The 14,178-nt window shown below is 40.2% G+C and overlaps 1 protein-coding gene across 3 annotated transcripts in view; it reads left to right on the forward strand.

Moving 5' to 3' along the window:
- Positions 1 to 3,533: 3,533 nt before the first annotated feature.
- STAB2 (stabilin 2) overlaps positions 3,534 to 14,178 on the forward strand; it is an 85,930-nt gene continuing 75,285 nt past the window's right edge. For 2 of the 3 annotated variants that reach the window (XM_071728366.1, XM_071728374.1), the window contains exons 1-5: positions 3,535 to 3,805; positions 8,133 to 8,266; positions 9,043 to 9,158; positions 13,115 to 13,200; positions 14,037 to 14,106. In XM_071728366.1, coding sequence (XP_071584467.1) covers positions 3,722 to 3,805; positions 8,133 to 8,266; positions 9,043 to 9,158; positions 13,115 to 13,200; positions 14,037 to 14,106 — 490 coding nt within the window. In that variant the 5' untranslated portion in view covers positions 3,535 to 3,721. Of the gene's footprint in view, positions 3,806 to 8,132; positions 8,267 to 9,042; positions 9,159 to 13,114; positions 13,201 to 14,036; positions 14,107 to 14,178 lie in introns of all 3 variants that reach the window. The other variant, XM_071728357.1, reaches the window with a different exon arrangement.

Below are 14,178 nucleotides of genomic sequence, written 5' to 3' on the forward strand. Positions count from 1 at the left end.
GATTGAGAAATGGCTGAGCTTCGTACGAGTCTCTGAGAACTCACCACACGGTTCAGGGGAACAATACACAATGCAAATCATGTAGTCAATAATGATTTTTTTTTTTTTTTTTTTTTTTTAATACAAGTAAGTACGTGGTTATCAAAACTGTGCAGAGGAAGGTGAGAGCTGCAACCATCACATCTCTATCTCCACTGTTTTCCATTTACTTTTCAACTGACCTCATGTAACAGATGCCTGGCTCTGAGAAAGAACAACCAGCTCATTGTAAAGCTGAAATAAGTTGCAGCACGAAACAGTTCTCAAAAACACCTACCTAAATGAGCCATCACATTTTTTCTGGTTGGTTGACTTTTTCAACACAGAAACCGAAAGAGCAACTTGGAGAGTGCCAGTAGGTGGATGAAGAAAGTAAAAAGGCAACCAACTCATATCTGCTTAAAGTAGGAGCATTGAGTCCGGAATTTACTTCTCTTTTCCACGGGGCTGCTTTGTAACCTGAAAGTTTTCAGAAGCACGAGGCTGACAAGAAGCTGAGACAGGGTGCATCCAAGAGGCCAGGATATTCCCAGAGAGGTTTGGCTGGGCTACTCCATGTCAAATGGAGGAGGCTCCAGCAGTGCCCAGTGACAGGACAAGGGCAGTGGGCACAAGATGGAACACTGGAAGTTCCACCTCAACATGAGGAAAAACTTCCTTACTGTGAGGGTGACAAAGCATTGGCACAGGCTGCCCAGGGAGGTTGTGGAGTCTCCTCCTCTGGAGACATTAAAAATCTGCCTGAATGCAATCCTCTGTAATGTGGTACAGGAGGAGGTTTGTACCAGATGCTCTCTAGAGGTCACTTTCAACTCTGGCAATTCTGTGATTCTAAGAAATTGATCTCAGCTTGCAGGTGGATGCTTGCCCACAGTCACTGTCACTCCAGCACTCCCTGCTCTCACTTCCTCCACTTCTATCAACATAAATCCTAAAAAATAAAATAATAATTCTTGGGGACCAAATCCACAGACACACTTGTATTTTGATATTGGTTGTCGAAAATTTTCACCTTCTTCTAGGAACCAGAGATCCAAGATCTCTTCACCACTCCAGATGGACACAGAAAGAGACATATCATGAAGCTTTAATAAAATATTTTGTTGCAGCCCATAAAAATCAAGAGGCCTCATCCCAGCTGAATAAGCAGCAACATTAACAATAATTACGCCAGAGGAGAACTGCCCCAGAAATACATGGGCCAGACAGCCAGGACAGGACACAAAAACATCAAGGGCGGGAGCTGGAGGATGGCCAAGACAAAATTTAGTGCAGACTCAGTGATGCACAGGGTAACACATATTTACAGGAGGGCGAATTCCCTGCTGGGGACACCAGGGGTGAGCAGACCCCCTTGGCACTCTGTGGCCCAGGCACCAGCAGGGGAAGGGGAGGGAGGATGCAGGATCCAGCCTTCAGGGAACACCAGCATGATGTTTCTGAAAGCCAAGGGTGAAATCCATCAGACAGGGCTTCCTCCCCATGCTGACAGCATGCCAGTACCCAACACCACAGCATGGACAGCAGCACTGAAGCCCCTCACTGCCCAGTACCTCATCCACTGGCCAGGCCACCAGGGCAGCTTCCCCCCAAGCAAGGTTGCAGACAGATCCCTGGACCCCTAACCAGGACACTGCCCTCAGCAGTGGTGCCACACTGCATGGGATGCTTTCAGTGTCAGGCTGCCACGTTCCCAAACCTGAGTCTCTGCATAGCCCCATCCTGTGTGCCAAGTGAAGTAGTAGCCTGTATTTCTGCCCCACAGAAGGGGGGCAGGAGCTGGACAGGCAGCGTTACAGTCAGAGGCTGGCACAGTCTGTATTTAACAAATGTGGAAAATCCCCCACACCAACACAAAAATCCCCATTACCAACACAAGGAAAGGATGGATGGTCCCTCAGAGCAGGGAACAGTCATCACAGGAGTTAGCAGGGAGGCTGCTCTCCACCAGGGAGAGGAAGGAAAGGGAAAATGGGTTTACTTCACACAAATGCCTATACGGGAGGTAAGAGCAGATAACAAGAGAGCTGATGTGTGTTGCTTTTTTATCTCAGTCTACAGAGCAGGAAAGGGACATGCTTGATTTACAGCTTCTTTCATCACTGCCCTTTCTGAAGTGACAACAGGCAAGAAACCCAGCTGACCTCAGGCTGCTGCAGCAGCTGTCAGCTCCTGCCATCACACACACAACATGTTTTGTCCAGGTAGCATAGACAGGAGAGAAGATCCTCCAGGACTGTGCTCTTTTTGCTTAAAACCTGAGCTATTTCTCCCCACCAAGTCAGGTTGTACATTGTATGCAAAATCAAAGTAACATGAAGGGCACTGACCTCGGAAAAGAGCAACTGCTTTTCTCAGGGCCATACGTACTGTCAGCATTTACATTGCAACCCCTGGCTGCTATCTTGTCTGTATAAACAAGAAAGTATTTATGTTCCTCATCATAAAGCAGAAAGGAACAGGATCTGATGACCACGCAGGAAACATCTTGCCCTGCCACCTCCTACAAGCAGTTTTGAAGTATTCAGCTAGAGCATGTAACAAAACTAGATTAATTAGTGTATTATATGTGTATCACCACTGAATTCCTTAGGAAAACAATACAAACAAGATAACAGGTTACAAGTGCACCATCGTATTTGTGGTCTAAAGGTGAATACAACACCATGCAACATGATTAAAAATAGAAATTTGAGAGAAAGCACTATCTTTACAGCCACTATCTTGTGGGCTCTTCAAAAACTTAACCTGGCTTCAAAGCACAAATTTGTATTATGGGACTCTTATGGTGTGCCTTCAAATATTGAAAAACTATAATGCCAGGAGCACAAAGCAAAGCTGGCAAGCCAGAGGCAGCCAGATTATTGAGTAATTAAGATACAAGAGAGCCTGTCCTTAAAAGACAGGCAGAGCAGCAGCAAAGAGCAGCACTAGAAAGGAGCTGAACAACTCTTAAGAAGAAAGAGAAACAGTCCTGCTTTTGGCAAATCAAAATGTGTGTCTACTCATCTCTCCTAACCACATGCAAGTAACATAGCTGAGTTAATTTTCCTCTGCTTAGCTCCAGGAAATCAATGAAAATGATTTAACAAAAATAGCAAAAATTAATGAAAAAAAATACTCCCTCTTTTTATCCTACTACTGGGAGATGTTCTTTTGGCCTCCTGAGACCAAGTCAGTAGTAATTCTCCCAGAACCACATTCAGGGGAACAACCCTTATGTTATTAGGGCTGACAAGGCATCTCCCAGGAATCCTTTGCTCTGCCACAGGTCAGATTCAAAAGCACAGCAGTAGTTCCCATCCCCTGTCCATGCCCACCTAAAAGAAAAAAACATCATCTGTCATAATGGCTCAGTGTCCTTGGTCTTGTACTGTCAACAGCTTCAGAGAGAGGGATAATTGAGCACAGCCCTGCCAGGATATCCTGTCATTCAGTTAGGAAGGGTTTACTCAGCTTTGCAGTGAAAACTTTCAGCAAAGACCCTGCATTTTGGAATTTGTCCTGCCTGCAGGAAAGCTTCACATGTTTCACTCGTTCTCCTTCAGGAAGACAAGAGTCCTGTAAAACTATTTGCCCAAGAATGCAGAAGAAATAGCAGCTCTAACAAATGCTTCCTTACAGTCAGAATTACAGTTCTTCTGTCTAGAGAAAGAAAATAAATACAACCCAGTTCTTCAGAATGGAAAAATATCCAGGTTTTACATTATTTCTGGCTTTTTTGACTGCAGTGAAGCCATGTTTGACATCACAAGTTACAGATGAGGTAAGAAGCAGCTTTTTATTCAAGTAATGAACTATTATGTGTCTGTATTACACTATGGTGTGGGGGCTGTTTCACTGTTACAGAGGGACTACTTCTCAAATATTATCAGATACTGGCTTTAACATTCACTGATGCCATATGATGCTGAATGAGAAAATGAGTGCTGTGCAACTCATTCCTGTGAAGTAAAAAAAATACATCTGTTTATTCCAGATGATAATTTGGCTTAAATGATGTTTCATGAGCATGCTGAAATTGCCTCTAAAAAAATTTTAAATGTGGCAAAACACTGTGGATGATCTACTCATCAAAAGAAAAATGTTGGAATTTCTGATAAATCAGAAGGCAAACCCAGAAATTTTTCCACAGTGGATATTATCTTCTCCAGTAACCACAAGGAGGAAAAACTGTTTCAGATAGGTGGGGGGAAATTCTAACAAATTGAGCTACTGGAAGGAATTTTACAAAGTTTTAAATTTAAGTATAAAAAAAATCTGTAGGCTTTTGGAGAAATGGTGCAGTTGTTGTGTACAAATCCTATGGATCTGTGGAATTTCACAACATCTGTTTTCACCACCCTTGTAGTTAGGCAGAAAGTGTTGGGCTGTAAATCTGAACCAGGAGTTCAGATTTGAACCAGCAAGAAAATCACTCATCTAAACTGTCTCACAACATGAGGCTTTACATTACTGCCTTCTGGAGAAAAATCACTTGTGAAAGAGGAAACAAAATGATGCGGAGAAATTGATCAGGTTTGGTTTTTTTTCAAATGGACAAATACTTGAAAAATTTTAAAAAAGTACAGAAAAGGTATGATCTTTTTCTGTCTCTAAAGAAGTGCTGCTAACAAATTTCCTTTCTTCCGTTTTCCAAAACAGCAAAAGGGAAAATAAGGAAACTGGACAAAGTGGAAGTGACTTAAGCATTTTTTTTAAATATGAGCTTTCATAGTTGGTGGTAGGGAAAGGTTATAATCTATTTTTATTTGGATTTTACCTTTTCAAGATCTCCTTGAATTTTCTTGTTCCAAAAGTGGAATTTTGTGGTGTGCCTTTTCATGACAACTTCTGTAGCAAAATAATTTCAGCCACCCCTGAACCTTAATATCCTACAAGCCCAGCAATTTATCCCAACTCTTCACAGCTTACCCTGAGCACCTGCAAGGAGAAGGGCTTCAGTAGCACCAGCAAACCCTCCAAGTTTATGGTTCCTCGATATAAAAAATACTGATTTGGCTCAGTGGAAATAGTCATAGGAGTTATGGTGCCCAGGCTGTGTATTTGTGCTGGTTTGGTTCCTGCTCTGGCTTGTGAGTCTCCTCTCACAAAGGACAGACCCTTAAGGTGGTTGCATTGGTGTTGAGCACCAGGGCTTTGAAAGGCTTGAAGCATTCAAGCCCACTTGTGTTGGTACTTCTTGTGGTGGTTTTGGATGGGAAATAAGGAGGAGAGAAAGGATCTGGTTTGAGTCTCTGGCAGCCACCTTAGAGCTGAAGCCCAGAGGGCCAGGCCAGCTCAGTACCCCCCCAGCACAGGGCTCTGCTGAGGGGGCAGAGGGGGTGCTTGGGCTGCTCCACCTGGCACTGCTCACCAGTGCTTTGCCAACTGACTGATTGAGATGTATCCACATAATACCTTCATTTTTCTTCCAAAAGCACCTGTAATGTATCTACCCAACAGTAAAAGTTTCACGACTCAGATGTAACTACTCTACTTGAACGCTGCCCAAATCAGATATCAACAGTACAATTATAAAGATTAAAATTTGAAGTCTAAATAGATGTTGATATATATTTATAAACTGGGTGACAACTATGGAGTCCCTTAGAGCTCATGCACTTTAATTGCCTCATCTGTGTGTGTCACATACTCACAGTTTTCACTACCAAAATGTGCTGCTGTCACAAACACTGAAGGAAGAATAATGTGAGAAACTGCTGGGATGAGGGCTTCATCTAGGACTACCAGGCTGTGGCACATGTTGAAATCCTGCCCAAGGTGCTAGTTTACATTCCTAGGCCAACTGTGAGCTTCTGCAGCATCCCACATATGCCCAGAAGGTCCAGCCAGGACTATCTGGACAGTAGAGAGCTGCATATGCACATATATTGTTTGGGATTCCCTGGACAGAAATACCAAAGGATGTCCATAAAGCAACACATGGCAGCACTGCAATGGGCTCCATCCTTGGAAGGGTGGCTTGCTTGGAATAGACCCTGGATGGCAAATGACCTGAAGCTCCTTCTGTGTCACTGCTACACAAAGGGTTAATGTTCCATTTGCTGAGGTGAGGGGTAAAAATGACCTTGCAGGGGGAGTGCATGAGCCCCATTCCTGGGCACAGGAATTGCCCAGAGAGGCCAAGCTTGACACTCCCCATCTAGGAGGCTATTGCCAAACTGGGCAGGATCTGGAAGACAGCTTGGGAATAACCTGAGAACTGAGAAACCAGAGTCATTTTAGGGAATTCAAGACATGCTGTTCATTTAGGTGCATACAGAAAATGTACTCTAATCTCAGTCTGTAAGTGTTCATAAGCAGGGAGCAGTAAACTCAGTAGCAAAACAGCTTTTTATGTGTCTTGTGAACTACAGAAGAGAAATAACTGAAGACCAAAGCAAAACCATCATAGGCAAATCACAACAGAAGCAACACAACACAGTTTATCCTTAGCTGTCCATTTCCAAACCAAATGAATGCTTTCTAAAAGATCCTCTTGTTCAAGCTAATTTTCATGCAAGAACTTCTATTATTCTGTATTATGCTCCTGTGCTATAATTTTCCTTCTAGCTTTATCATCTAGGAAACTACTTAAGACATCCACAAAAAACTCTAATATATTTAAATATTTTCATATGGATGACGATGCTGGAACTGGCCCCTACATATATATGTATATGCACACACACTCACACAGTGGGCAGGTACAATTTCTCAAGATAAACCTTAAGTATTTCCTGACATTGCCCTGGCAATGATTCAGACATTGCTTTAATTGACTATATGACTGGTTCATTGAAATCCCATTCAGAGAGTTCACTCCAACTCTACTGTGCCAGACAGGAAACCTGTTGTAGCCAATATTACTTGAGAGAGTTAAGACCACCTAAATTGGTCCATACTTAAGAGAACAGTGGAATAGAAAATCAGCACAGAGTAATTCCTCTCCAAGAATGATGATCTCATTTATTACTTTTTGTTGTCTTTTAAAAATGATATCTTGCATTAGATTGATTCTCACAATTTGTGAATTATGAACTTACTTCTACAAATACTCATCAGGAAGAAAAAGGATGAAGCCAACATTAGATGGAGTTCAGCAAAGACTCTGCTTTAAAAGAGTTTAAAATATGCTGGCTGTTTTATTAGTGGGAAAGACGTGCTATTTTTGTTATATAGAAAATTTCAAATCTATTATTTCAACAGCCATAGTATACAATGCTACCACTGAGGCAACAGCCTAAGCCTTTTCTCCTTTCTGCCACCCTCTAAAGTCATTTTTCAGATTTACATTCTTGAAGCCAGGAGCTCCACAGCAAGAAGGGTCATGAGCGCCTGGCATTTGAGCTACAGAACTATGACCAGGTTCCCCAAGCTAGACTGACTCCTTCTGTGAGTTTCTCTAGGTAAAAAAGAACAAATAATAGAAATTAAAAAAAAAAAAAAAAAAAAAAAAAAAAAAAAAAAAAGAGAGGATGCTTCATGTCTTAGTGTGCACTGGTCAGGCCCATAACTTCTACAAAACTTGCAAAGTTAGATGCCATTCTTTTATAACAATATGAAAATACCAGCCCTATTTCTTTAGTTCAGTGTGGTGGTGGTGATAAAAGGAAGCCTGGCCTTTTGATATGTGCTGTGCTCAGTGCACACAAAGCCACAAGCAACCTCCTCCTACAAACTTTATGTTTAATTTTGCCACTGGTTGGAGAAGGCACTTGATGACACTTGTTACCCATCCTGATATGGGTTTGTGAGGCAGCTTCAGAACTAATGCTCTGTAGGCTGATGCTCTCTCAGTATCTGGCTTAAACCCCTGCTGAATTTAGCATTTGTTGCTAAAGCATTCTTTGGAGAAATATGACAGGTTTATCCTGCAGTGGCTGGACATATTTTGTGCAGACAAGCCCACTGCAAGGCCCTAATATGTGGTTTATTATCTAGTTTAGCTTCAGAGCAGGGAGCTCCTGCTGAACAGGTTAGGGCTTGAGGATAGGAGTGAAAAAAAAGCTGAATTAAATTTGTGATTTTCCAACAATGCCACTGGGGTCTGAGTCAAAGCAAATCAAAGAACTTTTTCCTTCGTTCTAATTAATCTTTTCCCATTACAGACAAAGAAGCAATGTGATCAAAAGCTGGTTATTCAAATGAAAACTGAATGTGTACCTTGTTCCCTAAACCTCGAAACCCAGTGCCTGGCTGGTTACACCAAAATCACCAATGGGACTGGGATACCAGACTGCAGGTATCTCTTTTGTCAGAGCTTTTCTTTATGAATACTGTTCTCCACAAATTAGAAAATATTAATTCACACAACTACTACTCCATTCTATGCCATTTTCTTAAAAAACATTTTCTATTGGCTTCACCAACTCCAGATGCCAGGCTTCACTCAGAGTACTTCAAGCCTAAAGTTAATCAACAAATGCTATAAGAGGAAAATAAACATTGCTATCAATGGCCTATCATATTTTTAATTTACACCAGAAAATCACTTTCTTGTTTATTCTGCATCTTTTATATGAATGATATATACTATGTGATAAATAGGTATCATGATATAGATTATCCTTATATCATTCATATCATATAAATAACAGATTTTTCAAAATGTCAGATTGGGGAGGTGAGGGGAATGAAGAGCAGAAAGAAATATCTCAAAACAAATTTGGAAACTTGCCTTCTAGATCAAAAAAAAAAAAACAAACAAAGGCAATAGTTTAGGGGAACTATAACTATTTTGAGCTTGCTTAGCATTTAAAGAACCTGGATATTAAATAATGTTTAAAGGACTATTTCAAATCAAAACTCAGAGCAAACTGCTAAGGACCTGAGCTCTAAGGATCTTTTCTGATCTTGACATGCAGCATATTTTAGAATGAAGAAAAAAGGCAGATCAATACTATGAAGCTTAATGTGCTCTTCTCTGACAGTGAAAGGAGAAGAGGATATTAACAATTTTATTCTTTCTCACAGGAGGCTTGCAAGTACTTTAAAGCAGCTCCAATTTCTTTTCTTCAGGTATTACCTAGAAATTAGAACACACACACTCTCTTTTCCGGGATGTCGGCATCATTGTTTAAAGGAAGTTGAACAACGCGAGTGCTGCCAGGGACATTGGGGTCCAGACTGCATGGGTGAGCTCTTTTCAATTTTTTTTCTTTTAATAATAATTTGAGTAGAATTAAAGGAATTCTTTTTCTTCTTTTTAGAAGGTATTGCTATGAGAAGGTTGCTCTCAGAATGTATTTTAGGAGTAAAAATAAAATTCAGTTTTCAGCAATAACTTGAAATATTTGGAGTTGGAGAAAAACACGTTTTTAAAGCTTCATTTAAAAAGAGAAATTTATAGAAAAATTTAAAAAATTCAGGGAACCCCCTTGGTTTTGAGACTTTCCAAACAAATAATTTCAGTCAATGTCTATAAAATGACTTCTCATTTGGGAGGATCCACACCACAAATTTTAAAAATTAAAATTTTCAAGCTGCAAGTCTAAATGTTTCATTTTTCATCAAAAATACCCTCTCATCTAAGTCTGAAATATTTCACAATCTTTAATTTTTTTTTACTTTTGATGGAAGGAGGGTATTTTCTTTCAGCTCAACTTGAAATAGTTTTATCTTTCAAATTTTTTGAAACTCCAGTGAATGCTAAAGGTCATTACTGAAGGAGGAGGTAACCAGAAGTGCCTCCCCTCCCACTCCCCATTACTCAGGATAAGTCTTCCAGCATCAAACCTCACACTATCAAGGTGGCCATCCAGACAGAAGAAGTTTTTCTGCCTAGACAGATTGTTTTCTCCTTTAGTTAATGGTTTAGACGACAGGGTAAAGACCTGGTTCAACATTCGTGAAGTACTTTTGTCCACAAAATAGATTTTTAAATTATTTTAGCATGGCCCAAGCTATGATTTACCAGTGATTTGCCTACTAAAGGAAAAATGGTCAAACCCCACTTTACAGCTGCTTGTACAGAACCAGTAGGCAAATACTTGAGTACACAGTGTGTGGTCCTGTCTTCTTCTGCAGATAACTACTTGTGTGGTGATTTACTGTTGTTCACCAAATGCAGCCAAAGTGCCTGGTGGGAAGAAGGCAATGCTACACTCGATTGTCATCCCATACTTCAGGGTGCTCTGGGAAGCCACAGAATGGGTGTTGGTGTTTCTAGAGAGGGGCAGAGTTTGCCACCCCTGCACCGGGGCCCTGTATGCAGCACAGAAGGCAAGAGGTTGCAGGGGTGAGGAAGCCCTCTTCCTTCAGACAAAGTTCCCAGCCCCAAAAAGCAAAGAATCAAGGTCTCAGCATTGTTTCTACTGTCATTTGGAGGAAGACAATAGCTCTTTGCATTATCACCATCTCCCTAAGAGAGTACGGCACGCCTTGAAATGTCGGGAGGAAAGCCGGTCCTTCCTGAGGCCAGAGAAAAACCCCTGACTAGGGGTTTTACTTCACATTTACCATCTGATGGCAATGACAAAAGTAGGTCCTAAATAGCACTCTGACTTCCTTCAACGATAGCACACACTGAAACATGCAGTGTGATTGAAAAATATTTGTTCCCCACCCCTCCCCATCCATGCCCAGCCCTCTGAAAAAAGACATCAAGGAAAAAGAGAAAATATGGGAGAAAAAAGCCCAGATAAAAAGACCAGAGCCTTTTAACACTACTAGGGTCATTCAGCCAAGAGATGCAAAAGCAGGTGGGTGTCAGTGGGAGCTACTCCCTACCCCAGCTTTGGGCAAATATTTCCATGGCCTCAAAGAAAAGCTCAGGTACAAACTGAAGGGCAAGCAGTATGGGCAACTGAGTAGAAAGCACTGCAGCAATACAGAAAAGAAGTTAAGAGGGGGGAAAAAAAAGGCCAAGAGGAAAGGTAACAAACCTAATTCCATTAAATTACATGTCCAAAATATATCTTTAGAAGTTTTACCTGGTGCTTCAGCCTGCTGGGATCCAGATGAAGAGAAGTAATCCAAGGGGATGCATCCGAACAAACTTAGGAAGTGTTGAATTAAACTCTATGAAACAAAACAAGAAAAAAAAGCTGATCTTTTTCAGCTCTTTTGGCTGTAGAAGCTAGGTAGAAACACCTCTTTCTTACTACTATGCAAAAAAAACATCCTCACCAAAATCAAAGATCTCACTTCTCTCCAGCATGGGGTGGTGGCAGGTGACTACACCAGCTTCCCCCCAGTGTCCCTGTGTTGCCTCCTGTGGCCCTGCTGGCCAGGAGAATAATTTTATCTTCCTTACCAAACTCATACAACAATATGGTCATTTGCAAGGTTTCTGATAAAGCTGTCCCTTGCTGGTAGTATCAAAACAAAGGGACAAGATAAGTGGAAGTGTTATGAATATAAACTGCAAAAAAAAAAAATAATTGTTTTTTTTAGCAATTTTAAGGTAACCTTTCCTAGGATTTATATTGTAAACTGAGTTATCTCATTCTTTCTCTGTCTTTGCACATACAATAAAAACTTTCAGTGCAGGTAAAATTGTTTCCATTCAGAGCAAATATCAAAGCTTTTGCATCTGTGTCACTCTTAAAGATATAGGTATCCTATGGTAGCCAGAAAACAAGATTCATTAACACCCACTTTAAAGATTAAAGTATATGTATTTATTACTTTACCTCATTTCTGTTTATTTCATTTCACTTCCTAATAAATGTTTTTATTTCAGCATATATGAGGTTAACTGCACTAAAATTTTATTTTTATAGGTTTTTGTTTTTTCACAAGAAGCTTAATCCCATGCAACAGACCTCACACTCATCGTTAGAGAATAAATTAAAAAAATATTAACAGATTGGTACAAAACCACAGACTTCAGTAAAATTAGGTGTATATACACATCCATTTATTTACTCATCACTCTATCCAAATCAAATTCTTTTTCATTAAAACTTGTACATCACTTAACCACCTTAAATCAGAATAAAGCTACTCAGTGGGAGCATAAGTCCAGTGCTGCCCATCTCCACCCACACAGAACAAACAGGGACTCATTATAAGCAGTAAATCTACCAGTAAAATGCAGAGAACCTGTGAGGGCAGTAGCAGTTTGATACATTTAGATACCATCTGCATCAGGATTATGGTACCTAACAACAGTTAGAACTCCAGTTATGGGAAGGAAGGGCTCATGGAAGAGAGTTAATAAATCATTTCCACAGAGAGGCTGCACAACTACAGAACATAAGGATATCCCTAAGGGAGGAGGGAAGGGGGAATTTGACAGAGCAGTCTGACTGAAAATTACTGTAACATGCATTTCCTATAGGTAGGCTTTCAGTAAAAATGTTAATATTAAAAATTTCAACCAAAAATCAAATTATTTTGATTTGGAAACACAGTTATTGTTTCTTATCCTCTCCTGTTGACTGGGGTTTTTGGTCAGATTCTGTCTCACCTTTTAAATCACTACCTGTAAGCATGGTTTTAGCACCAGAGGATCAGAAGAGCTCAGCACATCTTTAGCATACAAGTTTTAGTAGCGACCACTGCACATCGGACAGAAGTGGGCTACAGGGTACCCAAATTTCAGTTTCCAAGATCATTTGAATCTCATATCAAAGTCTTCGCAGAGGTAGCAAGGAAAAGGAAGAACTTTCTACATCAAGCAAATGCATCTTGTGGGGAAAAGAAAAAGGCTTATTTAAACTCTAACTTAGCATACATATAATTATAATTCTCACAGCAAATTTTCAATCAGAGTCGTATTAACATGCAGAAGTGGGCCAGCAAATGCCACTTGTATCAGAAAAGCTAACAGCATAGAGTGCCTGCAGGGAGAGGTGGATCAGCAGGGACCAAATCAAAATGATTCTTCAGAATAAGAGAACAAATTTTTGTGCTGTCCTTCGACTACAGTCACTAGCTTGAGTTCCCAGACTAGAGGGAGTGATGGTCTCTGCTGAAGCTGAGATTCTCATGAAGAGGTCCACACAGGTGCCAAACAGCAGCACTCACTGGAGCTCCCAGTCTAGCCCAAAACCCTCCAGCCTCTGAGGCTGTCACCCCTAACATGAAAGTGGAGCATGAGAGTTCAGAAAGAGCTGACTGATGGCTTAAACCTTGTCATTTCCAGCCTGTCCAGGAGGAGCTGCATCACCATGCAACAGGAGAGGACGCTGCTCCCAGGGCATAAATGGTGATGGAACGTGTACTTGTCAGGTACATCCTTGGTATTAAATGAAAAAAAAAAATTAAAATAGCATGCAAACTCAACTAAGAAATAATGCATATTAAAAGATATAAGCACATTAAAGGAAAATATTTAAGAATCAGTAGAGATTATCTGCTTGAATTTTTTTTTTTTTTTTTTGCGCTAATCATCACATTGTTATTTCCAGAGTCTGATGCTTATTTAAATGAAATTATTAAATGAGCTCTTTCATCTTGTCTTCCTGAAACAGGTGCCTTGAGTTCTTCTGGTTTTTACAGCATGTTATTACTTCTGGCTTTTTGCCCTAATTAGAAAGTTTATACTTGGAACTAAACTCTCAGTACAATATGAGTTGTAAAGCAGGAATAACTTTGGCTTTATAATTAAAGCCAAGAAGACTTTTTTTAAAAACAATGGAAAATACACTTTTCTACCTCCCCCTTTACTGCTTAAACTTCCCATTACATCAAGAGCACATCTGGGGACATGCGAAAAAAGAGACAGAGTGAAAAATAGTCAGAAAATGCGACACAGAAATTGTAAAAATTCTTTGGACATTAGGCTTCATTACATCTCTTTATTTTTAACTTGTTATTCTGAACATCTGATTTGATTTGAAGTATAAGGGCTACACATTTAAAAAAAAAAAAAAAGAAAAAAATGAGGAAAAAATTGTTTCAAAAGACAGGTTTTTTTCTAGATTGCAGTAGTCACCTCTGATTTGCTGATTGAACCTTTAATGTTGCTTTCTGCTGACAGTTGAAGGTTCTTTTTCAGGCTGCTAAGTATATATCACTACAGAGACAGATGAGTTAAATTTTGATTTCCATTATGTAATTCACAGAAAGGATTTGGTGGAACAGCCTGTGAAAAATGTGCTGAAGATAATTTATTTGGTCCTCACTGCACATCAGGTAAGTTTAACCTTTCTTTAGTGAAGCAGGAGAAAGAAGGTGACTGAAAGCTATGTTCAGACACTAAGAAAT

The sequence above is a fragment of the Heliangelus exortis genome, chromosome 1 (genome assembly GCF_036169615.1).
Source record: "Heliangelus exortis chromosome 1, bHelExo1.hap1, whole genome shotgun sequence".
Taxonomy (NCBI): domain Eukaryota; kingdom Metazoa; phylum Chordata; class Aves; order Apodiformes; family Trochilidae; genus Heliangelus; species Heliangelus exortis.